Genomic DNA, 25,797 nt, shown 5'->3' on the forward strand with positions numbered 1-25,797 from the left:
TGGGAATTCCCAGGATCATCCTAAACCAGTGCCTTGATCCTACACACTCACCTCACATTATGTGGGAGCTGTGCTTAGCCGCGAGAGAAAAATACACGCTATCATGCCGACAGTTCAAAGTGGTTTTTGCTTTGGAAACACAGGACTCACTTTATCAAAAACATCAGTCAAGGCAAAAACACTCCTTTTGGATCCTAATTTACTGAATGCAGGTGCTGCCGGCTTAACTGGTTCCCACAGCCCCCTACCTCAACCGTTCAGTAAGCAAACACCGCGCCAGTGCAGTTTCCATCTCTTTCAGGTAAATCATTTCCATCTCCTCCTGGGGACAATTAAATAAAGGTGAAGTCCACAGGTTACTTACTTACACACCCACATCACCAAACTTCACCCCATAGCTTGGGGATATCGAAGAGATGAAGAGGCCTTTCAGTGGATGCCTCAGATGCCTCAGGAATGAAAGAAAGAATTATTCTCCCTCACCTTCACAGATTATTCTGAGTTGGAAGAGACCCACAAGGATCATCAAGTCCTACTCTTAAGTGAATAGCCCATGCAGGGATCAAACCCACAAGCTTGGTGTTATTAGCACCATGCTCTAACTAACTGAGCTATTGTATTTTTACACTCTTCTCCAATGGGGTCCTTCCTGTGAAGGTGCTCCACAGGGATAAGCTCCTGCTGAGAGTAACCCACACGATCCCCACATGGTCCATAGGATCAAGCCTGTTCTAAATAACCTGCACATGCAAACATTTTTCAGAACTTGGAGCAAATAACCTAGTGTTCAAGGGCAATGAAGGACCGCCCTGCTTTCCCACACCCATCTCCCTTTTTTAAGAGCTGTTAAAGCAAGATATAGTTTGCTGTCTCCCTGTGATGCAGTTTTGGCTTGGGTCTGGCTGGGATGGAGATAACTTTCCCTATAGCAGCCCTCATAGTGCTGTGCTTTGCAGCTGTAGCTAGAAGGGTGTTGACAACAGACGTGTTTCGGCTACTGCGGAGCACTGCTCACACAGCATGGAGGCTGTCTCTCCAACCACTGCCACCCCCACAGTCCAGTAAACTGGGGGTGGGCAAGAGGTTGGGAGGGGACACACTCAGGACAGCTGACCCAAATTGACAAAAGAAAGATTCCATTGTACTATGGAAGCACCACAGCTGCCGGTCAGACCAACTGTTTTCTCCTACCACATCCCTCCTCAGCAGAAAAGGGATATCAAGGGGGTCTTCTCACACAGCCATTGATAAAGAGCTCCAACGGGAGCTAAGACTTTGCTTCCAACAAGGCGCAGGGGACTGCTAAGCGCTTGCAGCATAATGCTTCAAATGACCGGGCAAATCACTATCTGTCTATGGAACGCTGTTAACAGGCTGAAACGTTCCACATACTTGCACTCCTGGGAGACACCATTTGAACTTGCAGAACTATTTCCACTCAGTAAGACACGCAAGACAGAAATGATATCCCCATGCTAAATCTTTATTGTGCAACTGCCGCTCAAAGCTTTTATTACCTTCCGCAGACACACGTCACAAAAAACTTGCATATCAACAGCAGCTAGATTGACAGGCAACAGATAAAATCCATTCAGTGGCCATTTGTACACGTGCGGCAACTCCTGCGGTGCAGAACTCTCAGCCGGGTGGCCAGCCCAACTGAAAGCCACCCAGAACACGTAGATGTATGCGATACGCAGACTGCCCACCCTCGGGCCCTTCGTCCACAACCATCCGGAATCCATCGGTCAGGCCCAGGTGAGCAGCACGCTTCTCGCCAACAACCATTACACGCCCAAGAAGCTGGAGAAGGAAGTATACACGCATAAATAAAATAAAATAAACCAAAATGGAACACACAAACACGGGAGAGGGCAGGAAGGGAAGGAATGAGAGCAGAGAATCACCCAGAGAAAGCAGCTGGCCAATTCCTAGCAATTCAACCATTGCGCTTCGAATTACTGCTCCTCCGCCCGCCTGCAACCCACGTTTGCCAAGCAAAGCTACAACGACCGATTAGGAACGCCATAGGGGGAAAAAAGAGCTAGGCAGTTTTTTTCAAGCTACACAGGAACGGACTACAAAACACACACAGAGGCTGACTTGGTTTCTGAATTAGGGTTTAGGGTTAGGGTTCTATTTTAAGGCAACATAAGCAATCCTGGCGGAAAATAAACTTTAGGCTGCCATTTGCGCGGGTTTACAAAGTCTTTGAACTTGACGTTCATAGCTAAAAGCAAAGCAACCAGCACCTCTCAACCAGCTTTGCCCTTCCTCACCCCTGACCTGCCAAAAACCACAAGCCCTCTTCTCCGTGTTAGAAGAAGTACTACTACTCTTACTCTAAACCATGACAATAGGCACCAGACCACGCTCCAAGACAACACTGCATTTTGCCCCACAAGGACATACCCAGGGATGAGCATTGCTTTAGATCACTGCTTTTAGTCAAAAAGCTCAACTCCATCACAAGCTAGAGGCAAGAAAACCCCAAGTAATATACAGTGCCCGATCAGGAGGGAAAGACGGGATGGGAAGGAGTCTAGTAAATGAGGAACTAACTACAGGTACGGCTTAGCGTACAGAAAGCTCCCACAGTACTTACACATTCCCCAGAATCTTCTGCTTCAGATAACCCCATAACTGGCTCCTTAGGCGTGACTAGGAAAAGCATCGCAGCTTGGGGTGAAAGGTCGTGGAACGCGAGGCACTGGAGGAAGAGTAAACAGTTAAAACGTTACTGGCTTCAGAGAAAGGTAATGGCTTAAGCAAATCCAGCTGCACCACTGAACTCCTACAGAAGCAGACTGCCAGGTACCCCAAACACAAGCCGGAACGTTGGTCTGTCTTGCGCAATATCAATGCTTTCTATACCCAGAATGCAACGTATTTACAGAGCCCCCTCCAGAAGCGCCATTCGGCATGCAAGACCATGGGGACAAGGAGACGGGCCACTACTTGCGATTAGCGACCTCCGGTAGGTTTTCGTTCGGGCTGATTGTTTCCTAAGCACTTTTTCTATTGGATGTGGTCCACACAGAGGCAGGAGACAAATGGCTTAACTGAATCAGCAAAGAGTTTGGTGAAGCAGAAGACCAGCGGCCATTCATCTCCCACGGCACAGGGAGCTCAAGTATGGAACAAACACGTAGTCACAGGGAGTGAGCAAGTGCACAGTAAGAGTCTGTCTTCTATACTGCACGTAAGCCATATTGCTGCAAAAGTAGAAGACGTCCCTAACTCTCAACCTTCAGCATTTTAAGAACGAAATTATATGGGACACTAACTGTGATGGTTCGGACTTGGCTCCCTGCCAAATGCCCAAACCCCCAATAGCAGCCTCCGCCCCTTCCCCCTTCCTTCTTCCCCCAGGGCAAAGGAAAAAAAACTACGCAAATTGAAGAACCCAAAAATCAAGTTAGTTATATAAAAAATAAATATTTTATGTATATTACAGTTAAGATGCTATGTACACAGCAAAAAGGAATCCAAATACCCCCCGAAGAGATAGGGAAAAGGGAAAAAAGAACAAAAGGGGGCAAAAAGGGACACCGAGCAGATATACGCAATCAAACCTGAGAACTCGTAAAATAACTAGTAAAACAAATCTCACCACGTCCCTTAGAAAAGCAGGATTGGCAGACAGAGCCAGCACTCTCCGAACCCTCACACGGCAGGCCAGCGGTCGCTGCAGGCCTCAGCCTTAGATAAGCGAGACCAATGCAAGGACCCACTGTTCCCGAACCTCGCCAGAAGAGAAGAGAGCAAAGGCCTCTCCTCCCTTCTTATTTATACCCCAATTTACATAAAAATCGTATGGAATACTGGGAACACTGCCTCTTCCCTGGTTACAAACTGGTAACCAAGGAAGGCCTAGATTAAAACCACCACACTAACTTAAAGTTGACATCTCATAGGCAAGGGCTGCGTTCTTTTCCCCCCACCCCCCGCTCTAAGCACCTCACTCTAGTTCCCAGCACCAGCATCCGTGAATCTCGCAAGCATGCTGTTATCACAGTCCCACTTCCCCACAGAAACAACATCTGGGAAGCTTTTGCAGCCTGCAGGACGACCAGGTTCTAGATATTGTTTGGGGTTGGGCTTTTTTTTTTTTAAGAAAAACGAGAAAAAGCTGCAATTCTTTGCTTTCGTAGTCCAGTTTGGGGGGTTCAGAACCGAAGCCTAGCACAGCAGAGCTGCGAAACCTCTTCCGTGCCATTACGACGCACATCGAGACCTGCACGTCTCCAATGCAGAGCCAACTCATTACGGTCACTGCTCAGACGTACGCTGTTAACAGACACACACGCACCCCCACCCCGCCACCCCACCCGGAAACCCCGAGGAGATTGACTGCGCGTGCCTAAAAGAAGCTTTCGGAATTATCATCCTCCACGAGGTAGGACCACCCCCATCCCTCGGCAGCAAACTTTGCGCGACTTGCAGCGCCAAAGGGACATCGTGCGGCAAACGTCTGCGGCTGACGCCAAGTGCGTTACCGTCGGAGGCCCTTCTCTACGCGCGCACACGACGCGGTGGGGCTGGGAACCGAGGCGAGCCCGGGCAGCAGCAGCAGCAACCCAATACGCGCCGCGGCAGCCGGGGAGGTGGGGGTGGGGGCGGGGCACGGAACAAGCTTTGGGGATGGTGCAGTAGAGAGCGCCACAACCCAGATAGGTTCCGTCCGTCCCCCGTTTCTCCACCCACGCGCAGCAGCAGCGCCGCCGCCCGCCCTGCCGCGCCCCCGGGCACCGCGCCCCGGGTCCTCGGCTCAGGGTGCCCGCGAGCGCGGGGGGTCAGGGCAGGGGGGAAAGGGAAGAGGAAGCGCGCACAGAGCAAAGCCGCGGCTACCTCCTCGTCCTCGTCGCTGACGGTACCGGGGAAGCGCCTTGCCGATGATCTTTCCGAAGATAGTAGTGGCGCCACCAGGCCGGGCGGCCCGCGCCCCGATAATCTCGTCAGCCACGACAACGCCCGTTGTCGCGCCCGCGCTTCCTCCACTCGGCCAAGCCCTCTGCGGCGCTCCCATTGGGCCACCGGATCGCCGCCGGCCGTTCCCGCGACTCGATTGGCTGACTCGCCTGTCGTTTTCGCTTGTCCCCGTCCCCGTCCCCGCGGCGGGTCCGCCCTCGTAGACCTGGCGTATACCGGGGCTCAGGGAGTTTGCGCGCCCTCGGGGCGCGGAGGGATCTGTCCCGTGTAGTGCTGCGACCCTGACGGCGGGCAACGAGGTCGCAGAAGAGGCTGCAGTAGCTAGAAGTACCATTTCTTGTTATTTGTTACTGCACCAAGTCCACCCCAAAAACGTGCCTCTCGCCTTTTGGTGCTGCTCCCTCCAGTCAAATGACTGCTTTTGCCAGGGCCTGGCCTTAGCTTCTCAGGACATTTCGCACAACCGACAGAATTTGCTCTACGTTGTTCCCTGAAAGCCCCACCTCAGTTGCAGACGTTTCTAAGCGGCGCACCTCCTGGGAGAACATACAATAGGAAATGTGCGTTTGTTCAGCACTGCTGGTTTGAATGCCAAAGAAGTAACCTTTACCTGATTAAAGGCCATTAAATATTAAAACGCACACCCCTGCGTATGCTAATAAGCTCCAGGAAGTACATAGAATCACAAAATATTCTGAGTTAGTTAGAAGGGACCCACAAGGATCATCGATCAACGCCCACTCTTAAACGAATGCCCCATACAGGGCTCAACCCCATAACCTTGGTGTTATTAGCGCCATGCTTTAGCCATCTGAGCTAATCTCAGAGTCAATGCTACCACATATATGACTAGATTACTCAGCTCTTCGCAAGGAGATAGATTGGGCTGTGTATAAGGAGGGTAGAAATTTCACCTCGTTAGGAGGAATTCCCAAAAGACCTCAGCGACAGTCAACGGGCTACTCTCCCTCCTCCCAAGTGGGGACGCCTTCTTGGGAAGTTTCTGGGCACGATTAGTATCATTATACCCGGGCTGACACAACAGCATTGGTGTTATTCGAGCTCTAACGCAGCTAGTGCATTTCTCAATGGCAATTTCGAATCTGTATTTCTGTAGCTTCAATAAACCGCGACTATTCGTGACTCTGCACGCCAGCAGGTTCTTAGAGAACGCGACCCAGACTTATAGTGCCAAATTGATTGTAATCGAAATTAAACCTAACCGCACTCCAACCCCTCTGATCTCTGAGGACCAGCTGGAACGCAAGGGGTTTATTTTCTACCAAGTTTCTTACTCTTAAGGAACAACTTGGCCTCTAATTTTCCCCCACAATCTCTCAACCTGTTCATTGCTGTCTTTTAAAGACATCTCTGTGCAGACAAGCCCTCTAATTTTTGGTTTGTATAGAGGGCAACCCCTGCCTCTCCTTCCTTCTGTCCAGTTTATAGCCATCAATTTCAGAGTTCCAGTCATTTGGGTGGTCCCACCACATTTCTGCTATAGTGATTACATCCTTAACTTTTCGACTGTACAGTGACTTCCAGCTCCTCCTTTCTCTTACGCGTACTGTGTGCATTGATATAGAGGCACTTCAGTTGGGCTGTTGACCGCGTCACTTTTTTGGAGGATCAAACCCTGATTCCTTTGTGACCCTTCTCAGGTATTCCCCTCTTGGTTCCCAATGCATCAACAACCCCTGACTCTTCTCTGTTGCTTAAACTCCATCCCCTTTCCCTGCTCAGTCTCATTTAAAACCCTCTTTTTAAGTTGGCCAACTTGTTGGCAAAGACCCTCTGCTCCACTTGGTTGGGTGAATCGCCTCAGCTCCCAACAGACCCAGCTTCTTAAAGGCAGATCCATAATCGTAAAAACCAAAACCTTGAGTATGGCACTAGCTGCTCAGCCAAGCATTCACCCGTTCAGTTTGTCTTCTCCTTCCCAGACCCCTTCGTCTGACTGGACTCTGATAGAGGAGACCACCACCTGTGCTCCCCATCCTTTTCACGTTGCTCCAACGGAGATATAGTCTCCTGGGAGCGTTCTAAGTAACCTCGTCAAACCCTATACGGAAGAGTAGGAGCAGATGATAATCTGCAGGGTTTACCAGGCCCAGCAACCTCTCATTGACACCACGAATGCGAGCTCCTGGTAGGCAGCAGGCTTCTCTAGAGAAATCATCTTGATGGCAAATGGGTGCTTCGGTGCCTCTCGGGAGGGAATCTCCACTACTAATACCTTTACATACTTTTCTGGTGGCACTGGTTCTAATGTGGGCAGGTGCTTAGGTCAGCTTTGCATGGTTGACTTGTCCTGAGTCCTGTTCGTTACTCACGTGCTCTTCAGTCTCCAACCCCAGAGCATCCTGTCAGTTATGTAGGGGCACTTCAGGAGATGGGGAGCATTCTTCCTTCTACCCTGAGTACAGACAAGCATCCAGTCTCCTTCTTCTCGGGACTTACTTGCCTCAGTCAGCTCGAGGTTGGATTCCGGCTTACCTTCTTGCACAACTTGAAGGCAGGCTATCTCTCAGCCTGGGACAGCGTACAATACAACAAGTCAATCTTCTTCTCTCATTCCCAGATAGCATACTCAGATAGATGCCTGGCAGGACCCGAGGCCACCCCCTTGGATTCTGGAGCTGAAGCTACAGAGAATCTGAAATCAACTACACCGGCAACAGAGAAGGAGATCTTTGCTGCTTATGGAGTACAAGCTACCTCAGAGGTGATTGGCACAGAAGAACAACTTCTCCTGAGCACCTCAACTACCAGTGTTGAGTTGGATGTTCAAGAGTAAGGCGCACTCTATGCATCAAGCCACTGACTCTACATGGAGTAAGTGGATCACCCTGATCACGCAGCGTGCCTGTATTGGAAATCCAAATCGTCCTGGGATCCTAGAAATCATCACAGATTGGCTGGAAGGTGAGAATTTTGGTCTAGCAGATGAAGAAGAAGGAGAACAGGTGGTAACGGACTGAGGAAACCCCAGCATACAATGAACTACCAGAAGAAGAAACATGCTATGCCCTTTTCACTGATGGTTCCTGTCACATTTTAGGGATGAAACGTAAGTGGAAAGCAGCTGTATGGAACCCCACACAAGTTGTAGAAACTACTGAAGGAGGAGATGAATTGAACCAATTTGCAGAGCTCAAAGCTGTCCAGTTGGCATTGGGCATTGCTGAATGAGAGAAGTGACCAAAGCTCTATCTCTACCCTGACTCGTGGATGGTGACCAATGCTCTGTGGGAATGATTAGACAGATGGAAGAAGGTCAATTGGAAACGTAGAGGAAAACCCATCAGGGCTGCTGCTATGTGGCAAGACATTGATACTCAATTAGAGAAACTGATTGTGAGAGTCCACCACGTAGATACCCATGTGCCTATGAAACAGAGAAAGGATTTAAAGAGTTAACTTAGAGGGGCTGAAATCTGTCTCTTGGGACCTTGGTCTGAGGAATGCGATATTTATGTTAAAATATAGCAGAAGCAGGGACCAGACTCTAAGGATTATCTTAGAAATATAGCAGAGTTAGTTTGTTCTGTTCTAGTAAAAGATAGTAGAAAAGACAACATCATAGCCATAAATAAAGATAGGATGGCATACGGTGAGATAGAGGGGTGGTAGGTCAAGGGGAGTTTTGCAAGCCCTAACATGATGTCAACGAAACAAATCAAGTTGAAGAGTTCAACCAAGGAAGAAGAGAGGAGAAGACCCTAAGATGAGGCCGAAGAACAGTGAACGTACTCCCCGCCCATCTCTCAGAAGACGGCTTCACCTAAACCTGATGCCAAAACAGCAGAGAAAACTGCTTAGGGACGAATTTGTGTCATTAAACAGCAAAGGAATTTATTGCATACATTGTTGGAGAGCCCCGATTCTCATTGGACAAAGTAACTCTAAAGTTTGAGTGAGAAGTCAGGTTTTTTATACAATTCCCACGAGGGGTTGCAGCATTTCTATATACATATTAATCAGGTTCTGACATCTAATTATAATATTCATAATGGATGGGGGTTTAGAAATGTTCATAATTCATATTTCATAATTCAGTCATAATTGGTGACTCCACTGGGACCCTTTTCTTGACTGATGCTGGAACCTAGGGACTGGGGGACCCTCGAGGGGCACCCCCAGCTAGACTTTCAGCCAACAAGGCTCCTTCTGCCCCTCGGTTTCAAGGACAAGGACTTCAGCTGAATATAAAAGGTATTTATATTTACTTCCTAGGTTTAATTTGGTTAAGTTTACCCCATAAGATGGAGGCAGGATGCTGTTCCGCAGGGGATAAGAAAAGGGATGCCTTTCTTAAAGAGGCATAACCCTGTCTGGTTTATCCCAGATTTGGTTTACTTTATGATTGTAATTACCCAAATATTTTTTTTCTGACTTGAAGATTTGAGTAAACTGAACCTTTAGGTTTCTTTTGGTTACCTTGGAGATTTGGGAAAGCGAAAAGCTTCCTTTAGGTTTTCTTAAAAGATTTGGGAACCAAAACGTTGTGTCCTTTTGTTTTTCTTCTTGTGTTGTGTAGGAATTCCTGGAATGTAAACAACTGAAGTAGCGCTCTGTGTCTGTATCTGTTTTGGTTTGTGTTGAATGCTGTCTGTTCTTATGGTTAAAATTGGGAATCGTTTATGGGAAGTGAATCTGGTAACTCTGAATAAGTAACTGAGAACTGGCCCTGCAATCTGAAACCCAAAATTAAGATTTGTCGTTTTTGTTACTGTTCATTTTAGGCAAAGGTTTTGTGCAACAACTGTGGTAAATATGTTTTAGGACCCAGGGGAAAGCAAGAAATAAGATTAAATCAAACCCTAAATTTGCATTGTATTGGATGCGGAGCTAATCAAAAGCCTGGAAGAGATTAGATGGCTGAGATATTATTGTGGTTCAACAAATAGACCTATTTGTAAGAATTCGCTCAGACCTATTATAGAACGTGTATTTTGCGGTCTACAAAGACATCTTGTGACTTTGTGAGGTAACGCAAAAATCAACCGCGTAAAGTTGTAAGGTAGGAAAATTCCTTTTGAGTGTGTGTATAGTGTGCAAATGTGTGCGTGAGATGCAGTTTTTCTGCCAGGCGAGTGCTGAGTCCCCCTCTGCGTTTCCGTGTTGCCCGAGAGGGAGCCGACCAGAAAAGGACGAAGTGATCGAATATATATAACACATAAAATGGTGGAAAAACTTGAAAAACACTTTTAGAAGAGAGACTGATGAAAGACCGACTTGGGTAGAAGATGCTGAGTGGAGCATAGCGACATTAGAATTAGAACGAGAAATTCAGCAGTGAGAGGCACTTGAAGAATTAAGGGAAACATTACATAAATTTATAAACTGTTTAGAGCTTAAAGGGATACGATCTCTTAGTAATTGAAAACTTCAACAGGTGGGAACCTGTGTGGGCTCACAACCCCTATATAGGATGGTATATTACTCATGCTAAGATGGTCAAGACAGAAATGATATCCCCATGCTAAATCTTTATTGTGCAACTGCCGCTCAAAGCTTTTATTACCTTCCGCAGACACACGTCACAAAAACTTGCATATCAACAGCAGCTAGGATTGACAGGGCAACAGATAAAATCCATTCAGTGGCCATTTGTACACGCGCGGCAATCTCCTGCGGTGCAGAACTTTCAGCCGGGCGGCCAGCCCAACTGAAAGCCACCCAGAACACGTAGGATGGTGTGATACGCAGACTGCCCACCTCGGGCCCTTCGGCCCACAAACCATCCGGAATCCATCGGTCAGGCCCAGGTGAGCAGCACGCCTCGCCAACAACCATTACACGCCCAAGAAGCTGGAGAAGGAAGTATACACGCATAAATAAAATAAAATAAAACCAAAATGGAACACACAAACACGGGAGAGGGCAGGAAGGGAAGGAATGAGAGCAGAGAAATCACCCAGAGAAAGCAGCTAGCCAATTCCTAGCAATTCAATCCATTGCGCTTCGAATTACTGCTCCTCCGCCCGCCTGCAACCCACGTTTGCCAAGCAGCTACAATGACCGATTAGGAACGCCATAGGGGGAAAAAAGAGCTAGGCAGTTTTTTTCAAGCTAGACAGGAACGGACTACAAAACACACACAGAGGCTGACTTGGTTTCCGAATTAGGGTTAAGCTTAGGTTCTACCTTCAGGCAGCATAAGCAATCCTGGCGGAAAATAAACTTTAGGCTGCCATTTGCGCGGGTTTACAAAGTCTTTGAACTTGACGCTCATGAGCTAAAAGCAAAGCAGCCAGCACCCTCAACCAGCTTTGCCCTTCCTCACCCTGACCTGCCAAAACCACAAGCCCTCTTCTCCGTGTTAGAAGAAGTACTACTACTCTTACTCTAAACCATGACAATAGGCACCAGACACGCCTCCAAGACAACACTGCATTTTGCCCCACAAGGACATACCCAGGGATGAGCATTGCTTTAGATCACTGCTTTTAGTCAAAAAGCTCAACTCCATCACAAGCTAGAGGCAAAAGATTATAGCGCCAGAAAACCCAAAGTCGCCTACTGTGCCCTATCAGGAGGGAAAGACGGGATGGGAAGGAGTCTAGTAAATGAGGAACTAACTACAGGTACGGTTTAGCGTACAGAAAGCTCCCACAGTACTTACACATTCCCCAGAATCTTCTGCTTCAGATAACCCCATAACTGGCTCCTTAGGCACGACTAGGAAAAGCGTCGCAGCTTGGGGTGAAAGGTCGTGGAACGCGAGGCACTGGAGGAAGAGTAAACAGTTAAAACGCAACCGGCTTCAGAGAAAGGTAATGGCTTAAGCAAATCCAGCTGCCCCACTGAACTCCTACAGAAGCAGATTGCCAGGTACCCCAAACACAAGCCGGAACGTTGGTCTGTCTTGCGCAATATCAATGCTTTCTATACCCAGAATGCAACGTATTTACAGAGCCCCCTCCAGAAGCGCCATTCGGCATGCAAGACCATGGGGACAAGGAGACGGGCCACTACTTGCGATTAGCGACCTCCGGTAGGTTTTCGTTCGGGCTGATTGTTTCCTAAGCACTTTTTCTATTGCATGTGGTCCGCGCAGAGGCAGGAGACAAATGGCTTAACTGAATCAGCAAAGAGTTTGGCGAAGTGGAAGACCAGCGGCCATTCATCTCCCACGGTACAGGAAGCTCAAGTATGGAACAAACGCGTAGTCACAGGGAGCGAGCAAGCGCACAGTACGAGTCTGTCTTCTATATTGCGCGTAAACCATATTGCTGCAAAAGCAGAAGACGTCCCTAACTCTCAACCTTCAGCATTTTAAGAACAAAATATACGGGACACTAACTGTGATGGTTCGACTCTACCCTGCCAAATGCCCAAACCCCCAATAGCAGCCTCCGCCCTTCCCCTCCCTTCTTCCCCCAGGGCAAAGGAAAAACTACTCAAATTGAAGAACCCAAAATCAAGTTAGTTATATAAAAATAAATATTTTATGTATATTACAGTTAAGATGCTATGTACACAGCAAAAGGGAATCCAAATACCCCCCAAGAGATAGGAAAAGGGAAAAAGAACAAAAGGGGGCAAAAGGGACACTGAGCAGATATACGCAATCAAACCTGAGAACTGTAAAATAACTAGTAAAACAAATCTCACCACGTCCCTTAGAAAAGCAGGATTGGCAGACAGAGCCAGCACTCTCCGAACCCCTCACACGGCAGGCCAAAGCGGTCGCTGCAGGCCTCAGCCTCAGATAAGCGAGACCAATGCAAGGACCCACTGTTCCCTGAACTCCGCCAGAAGAGAAGAGAGCAAAGGCCTCTCCTCCCTTCTTATTTATACCCCACTTTACATAAAATCGTATGGAATACTGGGAACACTGCGTCTCTCCCTGGTTACAAACTGGCAACCAGGGAAGGCCTAGATTAAAACCACCACACTAACTTAAAGTTAACATCCCATAGGCAACGGCTGCGTTCTTTTCCCCCCACCCCCCGCTCTAAGCACCTCACTCTAGTTCCCAGCACCAGCACCCGTGAATCTCGCAAGCATGCTGTTATCACGGTCCCACTTCCCCACAGAAACAACATCTGGGAAGCTTTTGCAGCCTGCAGGACGACCAGGTTCTAGATATTGTTTGGGGTTGGGCTTTTTTTTTTTAAGAAAAACGAGAAAAAGCTGCAATTCTTTGCTTTCGTAGTCCAGTTTGGGGGGTTCAGAACCGAAGCCTAGCACAGCAGAGCTGCGAAACCTCTTCCGTGCCATTACGACGCACATCGAGACCTGCACGTCTCCAATGCAGAGCCAACTCATTACGGTCACTGCTCAGACGTACGCTGTTAACAGACACACACGCACCCCCACCCCGCCACCCCACCCGGAAACCCCGAGGAGATTGACTGCGCGTGCCTAAAAGAAGCTTTCGGAATTATCATCCTCCACGAGGTAGGACCACCCCCATCCCTCGGCAGCAAACTTTGCGCGACTTGCAGCGCCAAAGGGACATCGTGCGGCAAACGTCTGCGGCTGACGCCAAGTGCGTTACCGTCGGAGGCCCTTCTCTACGCGCGCACACGACGCGGTGGGGCTGGGAACCGAGGCGAGCCCGGGCAGCAGCAGCAGCAACCCAGTACGCGCCGCGGCAGCCGGGGAGGTGGGGGTGGGGGCGGGGCACGGAACAAGCTTTGGGGATGGTGCAGTAGAGAGCGCCACAACCCAGATAGGTTCCGTCCGTCCCCCGTTTCTCCACCCACGCGCAGCAGCAGCGCCGCCGCCCGCCCTGCCGCGCCCCCGGGCACCGCGCCCCGGGTCCTCGGCTCAGGGTGCCCGCGAGCGCGGGGGGTCAGGGCAGGGGGGAAAGGGAAGAGGAAGCGCGCACAGAGCAAAGCCGCGGCTACCTCCTCGTCCTCGTCGCTGACGGTACCGGGGAAGCGCCTTGCCGATGATCTTTCCGAAGATAGTAGTGGCGCCACCAGGCCGGGCGGCCCGCGCCCCGATAATCTCGTCAGCCACGACAACGCCCGTTGTCGCGCCCGCGCTTCCTCCACTCGGCCAAGCCCTCTGCGGCGCTCCCATTGGGCCACCGGATCGCCGCCGGCCGTTCCCGCGACTCGATTGGCTGACTCGCCTGTCGTTTTCGCTTGTCCCCGGCCCCGGCCCCGCCCCCGCCCCCGCGGCGGGTCCGCCCTCGTCGACCTGGCGTATACCGGGGCTCAGGGAGTTTGCGCGCCCTCGGGGCGCGGAGGGATCTGTCCCGTGTAGTGCTGCGACCCTGACGGCGGGCAACGAGGTCGCAGAAGAGGCTGCAGTAGCTAGAAGTACCATTTCTTGTTATTTGTTACTGCACCAAGTCCACCCCAAAAACGTGCCTCTCGCCTTTTGGTGCTGCTCCCTCCAGTCAAATGACTGCTTTTGCCAGGGCCTGGCCTTAGCTTCTCAGGACATTTCGCACAACCGACAGAATTTGCTCTACGTTGTTCCCTGAAAGCCCCACCTCAGTTGCAGACGTTTCTAAGCGGCACACCTCCTGGGAGAAAATACAATAGGAAATGTGCGTTTGTTCAGCACTGCCGGCTTGAATGCCAGAAGAAAGTAACCTTTACCTGATTAAAGGCCATTAAATATTAAAACGCACACCCCTGCGTATGCTAATAAGCTCCAGGAAGTACATAGAATCATAAAATATTCTGAGTTAGTTAGAAGGGACCCACAAGGATCATCGATCAATGCCCACTCTTAAACGAATGCCCCATACAGGGCTCAAACCCATAACCTTGGTGTTATTAGCGCCATGCTTTAGCCATCTGAGCTAATCTCAGAGTCAATGCTACCACATATATGACTAGATTACTCAGCTCTTCGCAAGGAGATAGATTGGGCTGTGTATAAGGAGGGTAGAAATTTCACCTCGTTAGGAGGAATTCCCAAAAGACCTCAGCGACAGTCAACGGGCTACTCTCCCTCCTCCCAAGTGGGGACGCCTTCTTGGGAAGTTTCTGGGTACGATTAGTATCATTATTACCCGGGTTGACACAACAGCATTGGTGTTATTCGAGCTCTAACGCAGCTAGTGCATTTCTCAATGGCAATTTCGAATCTGTATTTCTGTAGCTTCAATAAACCGCACTATTCGTGACTCTTTGCACGCAAAGGTTCTTAGAGAACGCGACCAGACTTATAGTGCCAAATTGATTGTAATCGGAAATTAAACCTAACCGCACCCAACCCCTCTGATCTCTGAGGACCAGCTGGAACGCAAGGGGTTTATTTTCTACCAAGTTTCTTACTCTTAAGGAACAACTTGGCCTCTAATTTTCCCCCACAATCTCTCAACCTGTTCATTGCTGTCTTTTAAAGACATCTCTGTGCAGACAAGCCCTCTAATTTTTGGTTTGTATAGAGGGCAACCCCTGCCTCTCCTTCCTTCTGTCCAGTTTATAGCCATCAATTTCAGAGTTCCAGTCATTTGGGTGGTCCCACCACATTTCTGCTATAGTGATTACATCCTTAACTTTTCGACTGTACAGTGACTTCCAGCTCCTCCTTTCTCTTACGCGTACTGTGTGCATTGATATAGAGGCACTTCAGTTGGGCTGTTGACCGCGTCACTTTTTTGGAGGATCAAACCCTGATTCCTTTGTGACCCTTCTCAGGTATTCCCCTCTTGGTTCCCAATGCATCAACAACCCCTGACTCTTCTCTGTTGCTTAAACTCCATCCCCTTTCCCTGCTCAGTCTCATTTAAAACCCTCTTTTTAAGTTGGCCAACTTGTTGGCAAAGACCCTCTTGCTCCACTTGGTTGGGTGAATCGCCTCAGCTCCCAACAGACCCAGCTTCTTAAAGGCAGATCCATAATCGTAAAAACCAAAACCTTGAGTATGGCACTAGCTGCTCAGCCAAGCATTCACCCGTTCAGTTTGTCTTCTCCTTCCCAGACCCCTTCGTCTGACTGGACTCTGATAGAGGAGACCACCACCTGTGCTCCCCATCCTTTTCACGTTGCTCCAACGGAGATATAGTCTCCTGGGAGCGTTCTAAGTAACCTCGTCAAACCCTATACGGAAGAGTAGGAGCAGATGATAATCTGCAGGGTTTACCAGGCCCAGCAACCTCTCATTGACACCACGAATGCGAGCTCCTGGTAGGCAGCAGGCTTCTCTAGAGAAATCATCTTGATGGCAAATGGGTGCTTCGGTGCCTCTCGGGAGGGAATCTCCAATTACTAATACCTTTACATACTTTTCTGGTGGCACTGGTTCTAATGTGGGCAGGTGCTTAGGTCAGCTTTGCATGGTTGACTTGTCCTGAGTCCTGTTCGTTACTCACGTGCTCTTCAGTCTCCAACCCCAGAGCATCCTGTCAGTTATGTAGGGGCACTTCAGGAGATGGGGGAGCATTCTTCCTTCTACCCTGAGTACAGACAAGCATCCAGTCTCCTTCTTCTCGGGACTTACTTGCCTCAGTCAGCTCGAGGTTGGATTCCGGCTTACCTTCTTGCACAACTTGAAGGCAGGCTATCTCTCAGCCTGGGACAGCGTACAATACAACAAGTCAATCTTCTTCTCTCATTCCCAGATAGCATACTCAGATAGATGCCTGGCAGGACCCGAGGCCACCCCCTTGGATTCTGGAGCTGAAGCTACAGAGAATCTGAAATCAACTACACCGCAACAGAGAAGGAGATCTTTGCTGCTTATGGAGTACAAGCTACCTCAGAGGTGATTGGCACAGAAGAACAACTTCTCCTGGCACCTCAACTACCAGTGTTGAGTTGGATGTTCAAGAGTAAGGCGCACTCTATGCATCAAGCCACTGACTCTACATGGAGTAAGTGGATCACCCTGATCACGCAGCGTGCCTGTATTGGAAATCCAAATCGTCCTGGGATCCTAGAAATCATCACAGATTGGCTGGAAGGTGAGAATTTTGGTCTAGCAGATGAAGAAGAAGGAGAACAGGTGGTACGGACTGAGGAAACCCCAGCATACAATGAACTACCAGAAGAAGAAACATGCTATGCCCTTTTCACTGATGGTTCCTGTCACATTTTAGGGATGAAACGTAAGTGGAAAGCAGCTGTATGGAACCCTACACAAGTTGTAGAAACTACTGAAGGAGGAGATGAATTGAACCAATTTGTAGAGCTCAAAGCTGTCCAGTTGGCATTGGGCATTGCTGAATGAGAGAAGTGACCAAAGCTCTATCTCTACCCTGACTCGTGGATGGTGACCAATGCTCTGTGGGAATGATTAGACAGATGGAAGAAGGTCAATTGGAAACGTAGAGGAAAACCCATCAGGGCTGCTGCTATGTGGCAAGACATTGATACTCAATTAGAGAAACTGATTGTGAGAGTCCACCACGTAGATACCCATGTGCCTATGAAACAGAGAAAGGATTTAAAGAGTTAACTTAGAGGGGCTGAAATCTGTCTCTTGGGACCTTGGTCTGAGGAATGCGATATTTATGTTAAAATATAGCAGAAGCAGGGACCAGACTCTAAGGATTATCTTTAGAAATATAGCAGAGTTAGTTTGTTCTGTTCTAGTAAAAGATAGTAGAAAAGACAACATCATAGCCATAAATAAAGATAGGATGGCATACGGTGAGATAGAGGGGTGGTAGGTCAAGGGGAGTTTTGCAAGCCCTAACATGATGTCAACGAAACAAATCAAGTTGAAGAGTTCAACCAAGGAAGAAGAGAGGAGAAGACCCTAAGATGAGGCCGAAGAACAGGAACGACCCCCGTCCATCTCCTCAGAAGACGGCTTCACCTAAACCTGATGCCAAAACAGCAGAGAAAACTGCTTAGGGACGAATTTGTGTCATTAAACAGCAAAGGAATTTATTGCATACATTGTTGGAGAGCCCCGATTCTCATTGGACAAAGTAACTCTAAAGTTTGAGTGAGAAGTCAGGTTTTTTATACAATTCCCACGAGGGGTTGCAGCATTTCTATATACATATTAATCAGGTTCTGACATCTAATTATAATATTCATAATGGATGGGGGTTTAGAAATGTTCATAATTCATATTTCATAATTCAGTCATAATTGGTGACTCCACTGGGACCCTTTTCTTGACTGATGCTGGAACCTAGGGACTGGGGGACCCTCGAGGGGCACCCCCAGCTAGACTTTCAGCCAACAAGGCTCCTTCTGCCCCTCGGTTTCAAGGACAAGGACTTCAGCTGAATATAAAAGGTATTTATATTTACTTCCTAGGTTTAATTTGGTTAAGTTTACCCCATAAGATGGAGGCAGGATGCTGTTCCGCAGGGGATAAGAAAAAGGGATGCCTTCTTAAAGAGGCATAACCCTGTCTGGTTTATCCCAGATTTGGTTTACTTTATGATTGTAATTACCCAAATATTTTTTTTCTGACTTGAAGATTTGAGTAAACTGAACCTTTAGGTTTCTTTTGGTTACCTTGGAGATTTGGGAAAGCGAAAAGCTTCCTTTAGGTTTTCTTAAAAGATTTGGGAACCAAAACGTTGTGTCCTTTTGTTTTTCTTCTTGTGTTGTGTAGGAATTCCTGGAATGTAAACAACTGAAGTAGCGCTCTGTGTCTGTATCTGTTTTGGTTTGTGTTGAATGCTGTCTGTTCTTATGGTTAAAATTGGGAATCGTTTATGGGAAGTGAATCTGGTAACTCTGAATAAGTAACTGAGAACTGGCCCTGCAATCTGAAACCCAAAATTAAGATTTGTCGTTTTTGTTACTGTTCATTTTAGGCAAAGGTTTTGTGCAACAACTGTGGTAAATATGTTTTAGGACCCAGGGGAAAGCAAGAAATAAGATTAAATCAAACCCTAAATTTGCATTGTATTGGATGCGGAGCTAATCAAAGCCTGGAAGAGATTAGATGGCTGAGATATTATTGTGGTTCAACAAATAGACCTATTTGTAAGAATTCGCTCAGACCTATTATAGAACGTGTATTTTGCGGTCTACAAAGACATCTTGTGACTTTGTGAGGTAACGCAAAAATCAACCGCGTAAAGTTGTAAGGTAGGGAAAATTCCTTTTTGAGTGTGTGTATAGTGTGCAAATGTGTGCGTGAGATGCAGTTTTTCTGCCAGGCGAGTGCTGAGTCCCCCTCTGCGTTTCCGTGTTGCCCGAGAGGGAGCCGACCAGAAAAGGACGAAGTGATCGAATATATATAACACATAAAATGGTGGAAAAACTTGAAAAACACTTTTAGAAGAGAGACTGATGAAAGACCGACTTGGGTAGAAGATGCTGAGTGGAGCATAGCGACATTAGAATTAGAACGAGAAATTCAGCAGTGAGAGGCACTTGAAGAATTAAGGGAAACATTACATAAATTTATAAACTGTTTAGAGCGAAAGGGATACGATCTCTTAGTAATTGAAAACTTCAACAGGTGGGAACCTGTGTGGGCTCACAACCCCTATATAGGATGGTATATTACTCATGCTCAGATGGATTAAATTAACCCCTGTACTTTTATAAGTGTGGACTATACTATACCCTTTCGGAAAGAGACTGCACTCCGAGATAAATACATGTTGCTGGTATACAAAGGTATACTAACCTCCTATAATAATGGTAAGCACACTGAATAAAGAAGTAAATGTTAAAATGCCTCTGGGTTGTATTTTGAAGCACTGGAAAGAATTAGGTGGAATTCCCAGGAGAAACCTGAATAAAAGGACATTTTTAAAATATTGTCAAAACTAGTGACCTCTGTATAAGTCAGATGAGGGTGAAAAATGGCCACCGGAAGGGAGTCTCAATTATAATACAATTTTACAACTCATACTGTTTCTCTGTAGACACCAGAAGTGGGATAAAATAATGTATTGTGAATAGCACCTAGAGGGGGACAGACAAGAGTGAAAGTGCCTTTCTTAGCAAGTGATTTGAACAACTGGAGAGAGGAAGTGAAATGCTTTAGGGAAAACCCTGAGAAAGTAGTTAAGAGATTTGAACTAATTGTGAAAAATCAGGATATTGATTGGTCGGATATAGCCCTAATGCTCTCAGAATTGACAGAAACAGAAAAGGAGCTGGTAATAAAACCAGCAAGAAACCATGTGGAATGACAGATTACAAAAACCTAACTGGGATCCAAACAATCCAGAGCATTATGAATTGTTAGAACAATATAGAGACTTGATCCTGGTGGGATTGCGAAATGCTATACCTAAAGCTGTAAACTGGGCAGCATTGTATGATGTCAGACAGGGACGAGATGAGACATTGACAGCATTCTTAGACGGGCTTAGAGTTACTATGAGAAAATACACTACCCTGGACCTGTCATCAGAAATAGGCAAACAGCAATTGTTGGGATTATTAATGGGACAAAGTAACCCTGATATTAGGAAAAGGTTACAAATGATAGATCATCCTTCTAATAAAAATTTGGAAGTGTTAATGAATGAAGTCTGGAAAGTATATAACAATAGAGCGAAAAAGGAAGATAGGAAATTGGCAAAAGTTGTAGTAGCTGCCATAACCCAAAATTCAAATCTTCCAGGACCAAGCATCAGAGGTTGAGGCAGAGGCCACTCCGCACAAGGGAGAGGAAACTTTCCCTCTCAGCAAGCAAGAATAGGACCAAACCAGTGTTCCTATTGCCTACAAATAGGACACTGGAAAAGAGGTTGCCCAAAATTAGCAAAGAGAAAGAGCTGTCATAGCCCATCAAAATAGGGAATGAGGGGGACTGTTCCCTAGCAGACTCACTGGTTAAAATGGAACTAGGGGAAGGTGAAAAGGAATTAGACTTTCTAATCGACACTGGAGCCACATTTTTGGTTTTGAATCAAGAATTGGTACCTAAAAGTGATAAATTTGTTCAGGTTGTGGGAACAACAGACCAATCAGAAAAAGTTTTCTTTCTGAAACCCCTCAAACACAAAATTGGAAAACAAATGGGAATTCATCAATTCTTATATTTACCTAATTCTCCAAAACCTCTGTTGGGTAGAGACATTGGAAAACCTAGGAACTGTGATTAAATTTGAAAAAGGTAAACTTGAATTTCAGGTAAATGAAGAACAGTTAATAACAACCCTGAGCTTAGCCATGGGTGGCATAGAACCAGAACAAAAAAATCAAAATATTAACCAAATTTTGAATCAGGTGTATCCCCTGGTTTGGGCAACTGATATACCTGGACGGTCAAAGGAGGCAACCTCTATTCACATTTAATTGGAGTAAAGCCAGTAGTTAGAAAACAGTATCTATCCACTGAGGTTAGAGGACAGGAAAGGAATTGAACTAATAATAGAGAACTTCTTGAAACTGGGTCTTTTAATAGAGTGTGAGTCAGACTTTAACACTCCAATTCTTCCACTTAAGAAACCAAATGGGGTTTATAGATTAGTTCAAGATTTAAGAGCTATAAATGAAATCACAAAAACAATATATCCTGTGGTAGCTAACCCTTACACACTTCTAACAAAATTAAGGGACAGTTTGATTTGGTTCACAGTGTTAGATTTGAAAGATACCTTTTTCTGTCTACCTTTAGCTCAAGAAAGCCAAAAAATCTTTACTTTTGAATGGGAATCTGTCAATAAAGGGAGAAAGACTCAGTTAACTTGGACGGTCTTACCACAGGGATATAAAAATAGCCCCACTTTATTTGGGAACCAAGTGGTCAAAGAATTAGAGCAATGGGAACAGCCACCGAAAGGTAGCGTTCTTTTGCAATATGTAGAGTTACAGGTTGATTCCTGCTTGGGCTTGGCTGCTCCTCAGGAACCTACTCAGGTGAGAGAGGGGCCGGACAGGCTCATTAGCAAGTGCTAGAGAGGCCTATATAAACGTCTCTAGGGAGCTCAGCGAACAGGAGTGGGCAAACAGGGGCGTAGCATGTCAGTGAGGGCGTGGCACGGTAGTTCGCACAGGCAAGGCAAACAGACAGGGCACAACCACCTAGGTGTTTTGTTTTCTTTTGTTTTGTTTTTTTCCCCCTCACATTCCAACTAAAGCCGGTAATGGTTTCTAAAAAAATGAAAGTTGTCACTACTGTTACCACTAGGAGTGTGTCAACACAGACAGAACCCTCCAAGAAGGATGCAGCCATTCAGGTCTCTGGCTGTGCAGACTGTTTGACCCTGGCAGCAGTACCAGATGACATTGTGAGAGGCACCTGTGTGCGATGTGAGCAGGTGAATGATTTGCTGTGCATGGTAGCAGAGCTCAAGGAAGAGGTAGAGAGGCTGAGAAGCATTAGGGAAAGGGAAAGGGAAAGGGAAATAGACTGGTGGAGTCACACCCTTTCGACCCCCAAGGAAGTCCAACAGGAGACAGTGATGCCCTGCCCCTCCTGCTGTCAGGCAGATGCAGCAAACCGAGGGGATGGGGGGGAATGGAAACAGGTCCCTGTTCAGAGAGGTAAAAGAACACCCTCTCGACCCCCATCACCTTCCCAAGTGCCCTTGAAGAACAGATATGAGGCCCTAGACTCAGAAAGTCAAGTAGAGGTCAGGCAAGAGGAAGATCTGTCTGCAGGTTGCACCTTGTCTACCAGACGGGTTACAACTATAGCTATAAGGAAAAAAAGAAGGGTAGTTGTAGTAGGTGACTCCCTTTTGAGGGGAACTGAGGGTCCTATATGTCAACCAGACCCATCCCACAGGGAGGTTTGCTGCCTTCCCAGAACCAGGGTGAGGGACATGGGTAGACTTCCTGAGCTAATTCAGACCTCAGATTACAGTCCACTGTTGGTAATCCAGGCTGGCAGTGATGACATTAATAGAAGTGCCAGGGCAATCAAAAAGGATTTCAAGGCACTGGGTAGATCAGTTCATGGGACAGGCGCACAGGTAGTATTTGCCTCAGTTCCTATACTTGATGGAATGAATGAGGAGAAGAGTAGGAAAGCCTACCTTATCAATAGGTGGCTAAAGGATTGGTGCCATCATCAAAATTTTGGGTTTTTTTGACCGTGGGGCAAACTCCATAGTACCCAATCTTCTTAAATCAGATGGGCTTTATGTATCTAGGAAGGACAAAAGGACTGTAGCCCATAAGTTAGCGGGGCTCATCAGGAGGGTTTTAAACTAGGTTTGAACAGGGAAGGGATCGAATCAAGGCTCTCCAAAGAGAAGCCCAGGGATGAAAAGCCTGAGTTAAGAGTAAAATCAGCAGCCCAGCTGAAGTGCATGTACACTAATGCACGCAGCATGGGCAACAAACAGGAGGAGCTGGAAGCCATCCTGCAGCAGGAAAGCTATGATGTAGTTGCCATAACAGAAACGTGGTGGGATGACTCACATGACTGGAGTGCTGCCATGGATGGCTACAAGCTCTTCAGAAAGGATAAGAAGGGCAGGAGAGGGGTAGGGGTGGTTCTATATGTCAGAGAGTCTCTTGACTCTGTAGAACTTGAGGTCACCAATGATAAGGCTGAGTGTTTGTGGACCAGAATCAGGGGGAAGGCCAACAAGGCTGGCATCCTAATGGGAGTCTGTTATAGACCACCCAACCAGGATGATGAAAGGGATGAATTATTCTACAAGCAGTTGGCAGATGTCTCAAAATTTCCAGCCCTTGTTCTTGTGGGCGACTTCAACCTACTGAATACCTGTTGGGAGCTCAACATGGCAGAGAAGAGGCAGTCTAAGAGATTCCTAGAGTGTATAGAGGATAATTTCCTGCTCCAGCTGGTAAATGAACCTACCAGGGGTGGGGCCCCACTAGACCTGTTGTTTACAAACAGAGAGGGGCTGGTGGGAGATGTAGTAGTCGGAGGCCGCCTGGGTCACAGTGACCATGAAATAATAGAGTTTGCAATACTCAGGGATACAAGGAAGGCCACCAATAAAACCTCCACACTGGACTCCCGGAGGGCAGATTTCGGCCTGTTCAGAAGACTGGTCCAGAGCATACCATGGAAAAAAACCCTTGAAAACAAGGGATTACAGGAGGGATGGATGTGCTTCAAGAAGGAAATCTTGAGTGCACAGGAACAGGTTATACCAGTGTGCCAAAAGGGAAGCCGGCGGGGTAGACGACCAGCTTCGTTGGACAGGGAGATTCTGAAGGAAATCAGAGATAAAAAGAGAGTTTACTGACTGTGAAAAATAGGATTGGATACTCAGGATGAGTTTAGGAGCATAACTAGGTCATGCAGAAAGAAAATTAGAGACACAAAAGTGCAATTTGAAGTCAATTTGGCTACTTCTGTTAGGGATAACAAAAAGTGCTTCTATAAATATATTAATAACAAAAGGAGGGGCAAGGAAAACCTCCATTCCTTGTTGGACTTGGGGGGGAACATAGTTAACAGGGATGAGGAGAAGGCTGAGGTACTTAACACCGACTTTGCCTCAGTTTGCACCAGTAGGACAGGGGGCCCTCAGGACAACTGGCCTCTGGAGCTGGTAGACAGGGACAGGAAGCCAAATAGCCCCCCTGTATTCCAGGAGGAAATAGTCAGTGACTTACTGAGCCACCTGGATCCACACAAGTCCATTGGACCAGATGGGATTCATCCTAGGGTGATGAGGGAGCTGGCAGAAGAGCTTACCAAGCTGCTCTGCATCATTTACCAACAGTCCTGGCTCTCTGGGGAGGTCCCAGATGATTGGAAGTCAGCGAATGTCAAGCCGATGTACAAAAAAGGGTTGCAAGAAGGACCTGGGAAACTACAGGCCTGTCAACCTGACCTCAGTGCCTGGCAAGGTTATGGAGCGGATCATCCTAAGTGCAATCACATAGCACCTTCAGGATGGACAAGGGATCAGAGCCAGCCAGCAAAGGTTTAGGAGGGGCAGGTCCTGTCTGAGCAACCTGATCTCCTTTTATGATCAGGTGACCTGCCTGGTGGATGAGGGGAAGGCTGTGGATGTAGTCTATCTGGACTTCAGCAAAGCCTTTGACACTGTCTCCCATAATATACTCCTGGAAAAGCTGGTAGCCCATGGCTTGGACAGGTGCACTCTCTGTTGGGTTAAGAGTTGACTGGATGACTGGACCTAGAGAGTGTTGGTGAATAGGGCTGCATCCAGCTGGTGGCTGGCCACCAGTGGTGTTCCCCAGGGGTCAGTGCTGGGCGCAGTCCTGTTTAACATCTTTATCAATGATTTAGATGAGGAGATTGAGTCCATCATTAGTAAATTTGCAGATGACACCAAGCTGGGGGGGAGTGTCGACCTGCTGGAAGGCAGGAGGTCTCTGCAGAGGGACCTGGACAGACTGGAGAGTTTGGCTGATTCCAATGGGATGAAGTTCAAGAACTCCAATTGCCGGGTCCTGCACTTTGGCCACAACAACCCCATGCAGTGCTACAGGCTGGGCACAGAGTGGCTGGAGAGCAGCCAGGTGGAAAGGGACCTGGGGGTGCTGATTGACAGGAAGCTAAAAATGAGCCAGCAGTGTGCCCAGGTGGCCAAAAAGGCCAATGGCATCCTGGCCTTCATCAAGAACAGCGTGGCCAGCAGGACGAGGGAAGTGATCCTTCCCCTGTACTCAGAGCTGGTGAGGCCACACCTTGAGTACTGTGTTCAGCTCTGGGCCCCTCAGTTCAGGAAAGACATTGAGGTGCTGGAGTAGGTCCAGAGAAGAGCATCGAGCCTGGTGAAGGGATTTGAGCACAAGTCCTATGAGGAGAGGTTGAGGTAGCTGGGGTTGTTTAGTCTGGAGAAGAGGAGGCTCAGGGGTGACCTCATCACTCTCTCCAACTCCCTGAGAGGAGGTTGTAACCAGGCAATCAGCAATAGGACAAGAGGGCATGGGCTTAAGCTCTGCCAGGGGAGGTTTAGGTTGGATATTAGAAAGAAGTTCTTTACAGAGAGAGTGATCAGGCATTGGAATGGGCTGCCCAGAGAGGTAGTGGATTCACCGTCCCGGGAGGTTAAGATGAGGATGGATATGGCACTGAGTGTCATGATCTAGTAATCACAGTGGGGTTGGATCA

At 47.5% G+C, this 25,797-nt stretch overlaps 1 protein-coding gene across 1 annotated transcript in view; it reads right to left on the reverse strand.

Annotated features, from left to right (window-relative positions):
- Positions 1 to 1,462: 1,462 nt before the first annotated feature.
- LOC126641802 (histidine triad nucleotide-binding protein 1-like) overlaps positions 1,463 to 25,797 on the reverse strand; it is a 32,121-nt gene continuing 7,786 nt past the window's right edge. The window contains exons 2-5 of the mRNA XM_050318885.1: positions 13,794 to 14,107; positions 11,561 to 11,665; positions 2,606 to 2,710; positions 1,463 to 1,803 (exon numbers count right to left, since the gene is read on the reverse strand). Of these exons, the coding sequence (XP_050174842.1) occupies positions 1,639 to 1,803; positions 2,606 to 2,710; positions 11,561 to 11,665; positions 13,794 to 14,107 (689 nt within the window). The 3' untranslated portion in view covers positions 1,463 to 1,638. The remainder of the gene's footprint in view (positions 1,804 to 2,605; positions 2,711 to 11,560; positions 11,666 to 13,793; positions 14,108 to 25,797) is intronic.

This window comes from Myiozetetes cayanensis, unplaced genomic scaffold (genome assembly GCF_022539395.1).
Source record: "Myiozetetes cayanensis isolate MyiCay16 unplaced genomic scaffold, myiCay2020 scf211, whole genome shotgun sequence".
NCBI lineage: Eukaryota > Metazoa > Chordata > Aves > Passeriformes > Tyrannidae > Myiozetetes > Myiozetetes cayanensis.